The 11094-nt window shown below is 45.9% G+C and overlaps 2 protein-coding genes across 2 annotated transcripts; both read left to right on the forward strand.

The window, feature by feature from the left end:
* Positions 1 to 146: 146 nt before the first annotated feature.
* LOC6504121 (alpha-(1,6)-fucosyltransferase) lies at positions 147 to 4017 on the forward strand. The gene is made up of 5 exons (XM_044716751.1): positions 147 to 413; positions 477 to 939; positions 1655 to 2201; positions 2345 to 2769; positions 2830 to 4017. The coding sequence occupies exons 2-5, from the start codon at positions 695 to 697 to the stop codon at positions 3467 to 3469; spliced, it is 1857 nt and encodes a 618-aa protein (XP_044572686.1). The 5' UTR covers positions 147 to 413; positions 477 to 694; the 3' UTR covers positions 3470 to 4017.
* A 2097-nt stretch (positions 4018 to 6114) lies between these two features.
* Positions 6115 to 7590, forward strand: LOC116655270 (alpha-(1,6)-fucosyltransferase-like). Its single transcript, XM_032452884.2, has 2 exons — positions 6115 to 6344; positions 6405 to 7590. Exons 1-2 carry the CDS (start codon positions 6310 to 6312, stop codon positions 7042 to 7044), a joined length of 675 nt encoding a protein of 224 aa, XP_032308775.1. The 5' UTR covers positions 6115 to 6309; the 3' UTR covers positions 7045 to 7590.
* The last annotated feature ends 3504 nt before the right edge of the window (positions 7591 to 11094 follow it).

Here is an 11094-nt window from a genome sequence, read left to right on the forward strand (position 1 = left end):
GATTATTTTCGTATGAAATTTACCTTATATATGTTTATAAACATATTTTATTATATTTACAGGTTTTTTCCTTACACAAATAATATATTTCCTGTTGGAGTGCAAAATTTGTAGTATTCTTGTGATAAAGCTATCGGCAACTAGAACTAGAATATATCGCTGCAGTTGTCACATCACTAGGCCTGACAGCACTGCCTAAAAGAAAACACTGGGACCCAGGAACAACATATACAAGCGCTGGCGTTTTCGCACCAATTTGCTAGTGCCACGACTGCCGATCAGGCTAAACCCTCGCCTCCGGATTCCCGCTATCACTTTCTCAGACATCGACACCGTCTAACTAACACTTCCCCCCCATCCACCCACCCCCACATCGAACACGGAGCAGCAGCAGCAGCAAAAAAAAAAAAAAGGTTCTTAATTGAAGTCATTCGGCAAGCGTGAAATTTACTGGTCCACCATCTGCCATTCGACAGACAGACCATCATTTCCATCCCATCGTCGCACCGGTGCAGCCTGCATATTAACAACGATGTCAGCGATCCCTATTGGTGGCGGGCCAGTGAATCGGAGTTAAGGGACTATGCTCCGGACAGCCTGCAGTGGCTGCAGCACTGACACCCCCAAGGACACACCACTCGAAGGATAGTGTGGTAGAAAAGACTTAACAAGGACCACTCATCACCTCGCGGCCATGCTGCTGGTACGGCAGCTGTTCGGTGCCTCGGCCAATTCCTGGGCCCGCGCCCTCATCTTCTTCGTCCTGGCCTGGGTGGCACTGGTCTATGTGTTCGTGGTGAAGCTGACGAACACCCAGGGCCAGCAGGCGGCTGGCGAGAGTGAGCTGAACGCCCGAAGGATCAACCAGGCGCTGCAGATGCTCGAGCATACGCGCCAGCGGAACGAGGAACTGAAGCAGCTCATCGATGAGTTGATGAGGTAAGGGAGCTAGGATCTAGGATGTAGTATACTTCTATAAGAGATATATAGTTGTCCGATTGGTATATGAGTTTAAAAAGGAAGAAACAAACAGGAAGACCTTTAAATTCCTGACCATTGAAGCCACTTTGACTCCTATCTCTCTAATATTATCTGCAAAAGAAACCTCCTCTGCTTTCCATCCATTCCTTCCATATCCACAAAATCCATCAACACTGCACTGCCCTAGGGAACAGGAAACATATGGCGAAAAAACTAGTTTTTTTTTTGTTTCAATCATTGCTTTTAATGTTAAACAGATGGACTGGCTATCCAGTTCGTGCATAAATGCATCTGTTCTGGTTCTATAATTATAAATATTTATTTTGATTGTGTTAACTTATTGTCTGTTTATCGATCCAAGAGGCCATTGAACTCTGCGAGGGCCTAATTAGGAGATCAATTAGCTTAATTAGGAGTTATGGTTCGCCCATTTCCCGCAACAGATCGGAAATTAGAGTCACAGTTACATAGAAACAGTTTAAATATCAGAGTTTAGAGGCGGATAGCTCGCCAAATTACCATTTTTATCGTAAATGGGGAAATGGCGAGTCGGATTTTGAAACTGTCGTGCAATGTGTTGGTTAATTATTCATGCCACGCCAACAGATTACAAACGATAAGCTGCTTACTCACCCGCAATCCGCACTGTTATGTGCGTGTTCTCCACTTCCAGCGATCAACTGGACAAGCAGAGCGCCCTCAAGCTCGTCCAGCGGCTGGAGAACGATGCCCAAAACACAAAGAACTCGGCGGATGGCATCGGACCCGAACCGGAGTCATTGTTTGAATCGGCGCCCGCCGATTTGCGTAGCTGGAACAACGTGGTGGAGGCGGCACCCAACGACATTGTGGACGTGGGGGAGCATGGCGAAATTGAGCCGAGTCTGGAGTATGAGTTCACCCGCCGTCGCATCCAGACAAATATTGGAGAGATCTGGAATTTCTTTAGCAGCGAGCTGGGCAAGGTGCGCAAGGCGGTGGCCGCCGGTCATGCTAACACCGACCTGGAGGAGACCATCAACCAGGTGCTGTTGCAGGGCGCGGAGCATAAGCGGTCGCTGCTGAGCGATATGGAACACCTGCGGCGGTCGGATGGCTATGAGGCGTGGCGCCACAGGGAGGCCAAAGAGCTCAGTGATCTGGTGCAGCGGCGGCTGCATCATCTACAGAATCCTAGGGACTGTCAGAATGCGCGAAAGCTTGTCTGCAAGCTGAATAAGGTGAGAAATGAAACAGTTTTCTTGTTTTTTTTATTTATTCTTTTATTTTTCAGGTAATTTACGCTCCAATACATCCCTAGATCCCTAGGATCCATAACTATCTCTATAATACCATAACTAATCCTGTAATCCTTTACTTCCAGGGCTGTGGCTATGGATGTCAATTGCATCATGTGGTCTACTGCTTCATTGTGGCCTATGCCACCGAAAGGACACTGATCCTGAAGTCTCGTGGCTGGCGCTATCACAAAGGTGGCTGGGAGGAGGTGTTCCAGCCGGTCTCAAACAGCTGCCATGATGCGGGCACCGCCAACACATACAACTGGCCCGGCAAACCCAACACCCAGGTGCTGGTCCTGCCCATTATTGACTCGCTAATGCCGCGTCCCCCGTACCTGCCGCTCGCCGTGCCCGAGGACTTGGCACCGCGTCTGAAGCGCCTCCATGGTGACCCTATTGTCTGGTGGGTTGGCCAGTTCCTTAAATATCTGCTCCGTCCGCAGACAACGACACGGGACTTTCTTACCGCCGGTATGCGAAACTTGGGCTGGGAGAGGCCCATTGTCGGGTGAGTTGGACTCATAAAGAGGGAAGTAAAATATTGCTAACATGGCATCTGTTTCCTTAGCGTCCATGTGCGTCGAACGGACAAGGTGGGCACGGAGGCAGCCTGCCACAGCGTGGAGGAGTATATGACCCATGTGGAGGACTACTACCGCACACTGGAGGTGAACGGAACGAGCGTTGTACGTCGCATCTTTCTCGCCTCGGACGATGCCCTGGTGATTGAGGAGGCGCGCCGAAAATATCCAGAGTATCAGATCATCGGTGATCCGGAGGTGGCACGCATGGCATCAGTTTCCACGCGCTATACGGACACAGCGCTGAACGGCATCATTCTGGACATACACCTGCTCTCGATGTCCGACCACTTGGTGTGTACCTTCTCGTCCCAGGTGTGCCGTGTCGCCTACGAGATTATGCAAACGATGTACCCAGATGCGGCACACCGGTTCAAGTCGCTGGACGACATTTACTACTACGGAGGTCAGAACGCGCACAATCGCCGTGTCGTTATCGCGCACAAGCCCCGTTCGCACGAGGATCTGCAGCTGCGCGTCGGCGATCTTGTGTCCGTGGCTGGTAATCATTGGGATGGTAACTCCAAAGGAAAGAACACGCGCACCAATCAAGGCGGCCTATTCCCATCCTTCAAAGTGGAGGAGAAAGTGGACACCGCCAAGCTACCGCTCTATCCGGGCGTTTAGTTGGATATATATATATATATAAATATTTATATAAAATGACAAAGAACCCAGTTGGTCGGTTAGTCCGCCATGTTGTTGATTGAATCTGTGAATCTATTGAATCTCTTTAGCCGCATTCCACCCGGTATCCTACGCCGCCCGGTGCACTTCGGTTCAGCATTTCCAGAATCTCAACCAGATATCTCTAGCTCTATGTCTCGAATAATAATTCGTATGTTCTGTTCATCTGTGCTTCTTCGTGTTCGTCTAGATTTTTATGCCCTGGATCTGATTCGGATTCTGATACTGATTCTGATTCTGCATTTGTACAAGTCTTTTTATTATTTATAAGTCGAAAGCCGAAGAAATTATGTTGACAAGAATATACATTTAAAACAAAGAAACAAAGTATATATATAAAGAAATTATATATAGGAGTGCATGTAGGTTCACTAAGCGCAATATAGTCTATCACCTGTAAAATAGTTGAAAAAGATAAGAGAACGTAAAAAAACAAAATCTGATTACTTCAATAGCAAAAGGAATAAATAGAAATGTTTTAAAAAGAATGTATTGTGTGCTTTGTACATGTTTTTAAGTGCCAGCGCTCTTATAAGCTCTTGAAAGCGCATTTCTGACCCGATCTGGCAACGCTGCACATTTTTGAAATCAGCGTTCCAATTCCCACCGAACTGCATCATTAGTTTTTCGAAATCGAACAACTCATTTTCGACCCGATTTTCGAAAAAATGGAAAGGGGTTACATCACGTTTATTCTCGATTTTGGCTGAAAATTTTATTGTCCGATTTCGGCGATCTTTGGATGCATTTCGACTAATTTTGGGGTGCTGATTCCGAAAATGTGCGGCGTTGCCAGATCGGGCCACAAATGGCCGAGATACAGGCTCTAGAAACTCCATTTCTGGCCCGATCTGGCAACGCTGCGCATTTTCGGAATCAGCGTTCAAATTCCCATCGAACTGCATCATTAGTTTTTCAAAATCGAACAACTCATTTTCGACCCGATTTTTGAAAAAATGGAAAGGGGTTACATCACGTTTTTTCTCGATTTTGGCTGAAAATTTTATTGTCCGATTTCGGCGATCTTTGGATGCATTTCGACTAATTTTGGGGTGCTGATTTCGAAAATGTGCGGCGTTGCCAGATCGGGCCACAAATGGCCGAGATACAGGCTCTAGAAACTCCATTTCTGGCCCGATCTGGCAACGCTGCGCATTTTCGGAATCAGCGTTCAAATTCCCATCGAACTGCATCATTAGTTTTTCGAAATCGAACAACTCATTTTCGACCCGATTTTCGAAAAAATGGAAAGGGGTTACATCACGTTTTTTCTCGATTTTGGCTGAAAATTTTATTGTCCGATTTCGGCGATCTTTGGATGCATTTCGACTAATTTTGGGGTGCTGATTCCGAAAATGTGCGGCGTTGCCAGATCGGGCCACAAACGGCCGAGATACAGGCTCTAGAAACTCCATTTCTGGCCCGATCTGGCAACGCTGCGCATTTTCGGAATCAGCGTTCAAATTCCCATCGAACTGCATCATTAGTTTTTCAAAATCGAACAACTCATTTTCGACCCGATTTTTGAAAAAATGGAAAGGGGTTACATCACGTTTTTTCTCGATTTTGGCTGAAAATTTTATTGTCCGATTTCGGCGATCTTTGGATGCATTTCGACTAATTTTGGGGTGCTGATTCCGAAAATGTGCGGCGTTGCCAGATCGGGCCACAAACGGCCGAGATACAGGCTCTAGAAACTCCATTTCTGGCCCGATCTGGCAACGCTGCGCATTTTCGGAATCAGCGTTCAAATTCCCATCGAACTGCATCATTAGTTTTTCAAAATCGAACAACTCATTTTCGACCCGATTTTTGAAAAAATGGAAAGGGGTTACATCACGTTTTTTCTCGATTTTGGCTGAAAATTTTATTGTCCGATTTCGGCGATCTTTGGATGCATTTCGACTAATTTTGGGGTGCTGATTCCGAAAATGTGCGGCGTTGCCTGATCGGGCCACAAACGGCCGAGATACAGGCTCTAGAAACTCCATTTCTGGCCCGATCTGGCAACGCTGCGCATTTTCGGAATCAGCGTTCAAATTCCCATCGAACTGCATCATTAGTTTTTCGAAATCGAACAACTCATTTTCGACCCGATTTTCGAAAAAATGGAAAGGGGTTACATCACGTTTTTTCTCGATTTTGGCTGAAAATTTTATTGTCCGATTTCGGCGATCTTTGGATGCATTTCGACTAATTTTGGGGTGCTGATTCCGAAAATGTGCGGCGTTGCCAGATCGGGCCACAAATGGCCGAGATACAGGCTCTAGAAACTCCATTTCTGGCCCGATCTGGCAACGCTGCGCATTTTCGGAATCAGCGTTCAAATTCCCATCGAACTGCATCATTAGTTTTTCGAAATCGAACAACTCATTTTCGACCCGATTTTCGAAAAAATGGAAAGGGGTTACATCACGTTTATTCTCGATTTTGGCTGAAAATTTTATTGTCCGATTTCGGCGAACTTTGGATGCATTTCGACTAATTTTGGGGTGCTGATTCCGAAAATGTGCGGCGTTGCCAGATCGGGCCACAAACGGCCGAGATACAGGCTCTAGAAACTCCATTTCTGGCCCGATCTGGCAACGCTGCGCATTTTCGGAATCAGCGTTCAAATTCCCATCGAACCGCGTCCCCCGTACCTGCCGCTCGCCGTGCCCGAGGACTTGGCACCGCGTCTGAAGCGCCTCCATGGTGACCCTATTGTCTGGTGGGTTGGCCAGTTCCTTAAATATCTGCTCCGTCCGCAGACAACGACACGGGACTTTCTTACCGCCGGTATGCGAAACTTGGGCTGGGAGAGGCCCATTGTCGGGTGAGTTGGACTCATAAAGAGGGAAGTAAAATATTGCTAACATGGCATCTGTTTCCTTAGCGTCCATGTGCGTCGAACGGACAAGGTGGGCACGGAGGCAGCCTGCAACAGCGTGGAGGAGTATATGACCCGTGTGGAGGACTACTACCGCACACTGGAGGTGAACGGAACGAGCGTTGTACGTCGCATCTTTCTCGCCTCGGACGATGCCCTGGTGATTGAGGAGGCGCGCCGAAAATATCCAGAGTATCAGATCATCGGTGATCCGGAGGTGGCACGCATGGCATCAGTTTCCACGCGCTATACGGACACAGCGCTGAACGGCATCATTCTGGACATACACCTGCTCTCGATGTCCGACCACTTGGTGTGTACCTTCTCGTCCCAGGTGTGCCGTGTCGCCTACGAGATTATGCAAACGATGTACCCAGATGCGGCACACCGGTTCAAGTCGCTGGACGACATTTACTACTACGGAGGTCAGAACGCGCACAATCGCCGTGTCGTTATCGCGCACAAGCCCCGTTCGCACGAGGATCTGCAGCTGCGCGTCGGCGATCTTGTGTCCGTGGCTGGTAATCATTGGGATGGTAACTCCAAAGGAAAGAACACGCGCACCAATCAAGGCGGCCTATTCCCATCCTTCAAAGTGGAGGAGAAAGTGGACACCGCCAAGCTACCGCTCTATCCGGGCGTTTAGTTGGATATATATATATATATATATTTATATAAAATGACAAAGAACCCAGTTGGTCGGTTAGTCCGCCATGTTGTTGATTGAATCTGTGAATCTATTGAATCTCTTTAGCCGCATTCCACCCGGTATCCTACGCCGCCCGGTGCACTTCGGTTCAGCATTTCCAGAATCTCAACCAGATATCTCTAGCTCTATGTCTCGAATAATAATTCGTATGTTCTGTTCATCTGTGCTTCTTCGTGTTCGTCTAGATTTTTATGCCCTGGATCTGATTCGGATTCTGATACTGATTCTGATTCTGCATTTGTACAAGTCTTTTTATTATTTATAAGTCGAAAGCCGAAGAAATTATGTTGACAAGAATATACATTTAAAACAAAGAAACAAAGTATATATATAAAGAAATTATATATAGGAGTGCATGTAGGTTCACTAAGCGCAATATAGTCTATCACCTGTAAAATAGTTGAAAAAGATAAGAGAACGTAAAAAAACAAAATCTGATTACTTCAATAGCAAAAGGAATAAATAGAAATGTTTTAAAAAGAATGTATTGTGTGCTTTGTACATGTTTTTAAGTGCCAGCGCTCTTATAAGCTCTTGAAAGCGCATTTCTGACCCGATCTGGCAACGCTGCACATTTTTGAAATCAGCGTTCCAATTCCCACCGAACTGCATCATTAGTTTTTCGAAATCGAACAACTCATTTTCGACCCGATTTTCGAAAAAATGGAAAGGGGTTACATCACGTTTATTCTCGATTTTGGCTGAAAATTTTATTGTCCGATTTCGGCGATCTTTGGATGCATTTCGACTAATTTTGGGGTGCTGATTCCGAAAATGTGCGGCGTTGCCAGATCGGGCCACAAATGGCCGAGATACAGGCTCTAGAAACTCCATTTCTGGCCCGATCTGGCAACGCTGCGCATTTTCGGAATCAGCGTTCAAATTCCCATCGAACTGCATCATTAGTTTTTCAAAATCGAACAACTCATTTTCGACCCGATTTTTGAAAAAATGGAAAGGGGTTACATCACGTTTTTTCTCGATTTTGGCTGAAAATTTTATTGTCCGATTTCGGCGATCTTTGGATGCATTTCGACTAATTTTGGGGTGCTGATTTCGAAAATGTGCGGCGTTGCCAGATCGGGCCACAAATGGCCGAGATACAGGCTCTAGAAACTCCATTTCTGGCCCGATCTGGCAACGCTGCGCATTTTCGGAATCAGCGTTCAAATTCCCATCGAACTGCATCATTAGTTTTTCGAAATCGAACAACTCATTTTCGACCCGATTTTCGAAAAAATGGAAAGGGGTTACATCACGTTTTTTCTCGATTTTGGCTGAAAATTTTATTGTCCGATTTCGGCGATCTTTGGATGCATTTCGACTAATTTTGGGGTGCTGATTCCGAAAATGTGCGGCGTTGCCAGATCGGGCCACAAACGGCCGAGATACAGGCTCTAGAAACTCCATTTCTGGCCCGATCTGGCAACGCTGCGCATTTTCGGAATCAGCGTTCAAATTCCCATCGAACTGCATCATTAGTTTTTCAAAATCGAACAACTCATTTTCGACCCGATTTTTGAAAAAATGGAAAGGGGTTACATCACGTTTTTTCTCGATTTTGGCTGAAAATTTTATTGTCCGATTTCGGCGATCTTTGGATGCATTTCGACTAATTTTGGGGTGCTGATTCCGAAAATGTGCGGCGTTGCCAGATCGGGCCACAAACGGCCGAGATACAGGCTCTAGAAACTCCATTTCTGGCCCGATCTGGCAACGCTGCGCATTTTCGGAATCAGCGTTCAAATTCCCATCGAACTGCATCATTAGTTTTTCAAAATCGAACAACTCATTTTCGACCCGATTTTTGAAAAAATGGAAAGGGGTTACATCACGTTTTTTCTCGATTTTGGCTGAAAATTTTATTGTCCGATTTCGGCGATCTTTGGATGCATTTCGACTAATTTTGGGGTGCTGATTCCGAAAATGTGCGGCGTTGCCTGATCGGGCCACAAACGGCCGAGATACAGGCTCTAGAAACTCCATTTCTGGCCCGATCTGGCAACGCTGCGCATTTTCGGAATCAGCGTTCAAATTCCCATCGAACTGCATCATTAGTTTTTCGAAATCGAACAACTCATTTTCGACCCGATTTTCGAAAAAATGGAAAGGGGTTACATCACGTTTTTTCTCGATTTTGGCTGAAAATTTTATTGTCCGATTTCGGCGATCTTTGGATGCATTTCGACTAATTTTGGGGTGCTGATTCCGAAAATGTGCGGCGTTGCCAGATCGGGCCACAAATGGCCGAGATACAGGCTCTAGAAACTCCATTTCTGGCCCGATCTGGCAACGCTGCGCATTTTCGGAATCAGCGTTCAAATTCCCATCGAACTGCATCATTAGTTTTTCGAAATCGAACAACTCATTTTCGACCCGATTTTCGAAAAAATGGAAAGGGGTTACATCACGTTTATTCTCGATTTTGGCTGAAAATTTTATTGTCCGATTTCGGCGAACTTTGGATGCATTTCGACTAATTTTGGGGTGCTGATTCCGAAAATGTGCGGCGTTGCCAGATCGGGCCACAAACGGCCGAGATACAGGCTCTAGAAACTCCATTTCTGGCCCGATCTGGCAACGCTGCGCATTTTCGGAATCAGCGTTCAAATTCCCATCGAACTGCATCATTAGTTTTTCGAAATCGAACAACTCATTTTCGACCCGATTTTCGAAAAAATGGAAAGGGGTTACATCACGTTTATTCTCGATTTTGGCTGAAAATTTTATTGTCCGATTTCGGCGATCTTTGGATGCATTTCGACTAATTTTGGGGTGCTGATTCCGAAAATGTGCGGCGTTGCCAGATCGGGCCACAAACGGCCGAGATACAGGCTCTAGAAACTCCATTTCTGGCCCGATCTGGCAACGCTGCGCATTTTCGGAATCAGCGTTCAAATTCCCATCGAACTGCATCATTAGTTTTTCGAAATCGAACAACTCATTTTCGACCCGATTTTCGAAAAAATGGAAAGGGCTTACATCACGTTTTTTCTCGATTTTGGCTGAAAATTTTATTGTCCGATTTCGGCGATCTTTGGATGCATTTCGACTAATTTTGGGGTGCTGATTCCGAAAATGTGCGGCGTTGCCAGATCGGGCCACAAATGGCCGAGATACAGGCTCTAGAAACTCCATTTCTGGCCCGATCTGGCAACGCTGCGCATTTTCGGAATCAGCGTTCAAATTCCCATCGAACTGCATCATTAGTTTTTCGAAATCGAACAACTCATTTTCGACCCGATTTTCGAAAAAATGGAAAGGGGTTACATCACGTTTTTTCTCGATTTTGGCTGAAAATTTTATTGTCCGATTTCGGCGATCTTTGGATGCATTTCGACTAATTTTGGGGTGCTGATTCCGAAAATGTGCGGCGTTGCCAGATCGGGCCACAAATGGCCGAGATACAGGCTCTAGAAACTCCATTTCTGGCCCGATCTGGCAACGCTGCACATTTTCGGAATCATAATTCCACTTCATCGGATAATTCCACTTTTTTTAAGATCGGATATGAATTGGCAGAGATATGCTCATCGGAAGGGGCCAAGGTGGGGATAGTGTAGAAATCGCATCATTTTAGAGGGGTACCCCTTGGAAAAATGTAGAAAAATTAAAAAGGAAGGGTAAATGACTCCCTGAAAAAAGCATAGGCGGACATTAACGGACATTTCGCAATTATATTTATGGATATTGATTAGCTGGGGACTTGTTTTATGGGATTTGGGTTCAAGACCCGTTCGGCGCCGGCGAAAGTGCCCTCGCGATGAGTCAGTAACCCTGGGGACCTCTTAATAGCATTCTGAAAACCGCAGGAATTCCACACTCAAAACAAGAAAATTCCCAAAAAAAGCAAAATATGTCAAATAAAAAACAAAACAAAAATTCAACGGGCGCCGGGTCGAACCGAAAAAAAATCAGAAACGTGATAAGGTGGCTCTCCCCCGACTTCTCACCTCATCCCAAAACAAAAAAAAATATAAACGAAAT

The sequence above is a fragment of the Drosophila ananassae genome, chromosome XL (genome assembly GCF_017639315.1).
Source record: "Drosophila ananassae strain 14024-0371.13 chromosome XL, ASM1763931v2, whole genome shotgun sequence".
Lineage (NCBI taxonomy): Eukaryota > Metazoa > Arthropoda > Insecta > Diptera > Drosophilidae > Drosophila > Drosophila ananassae.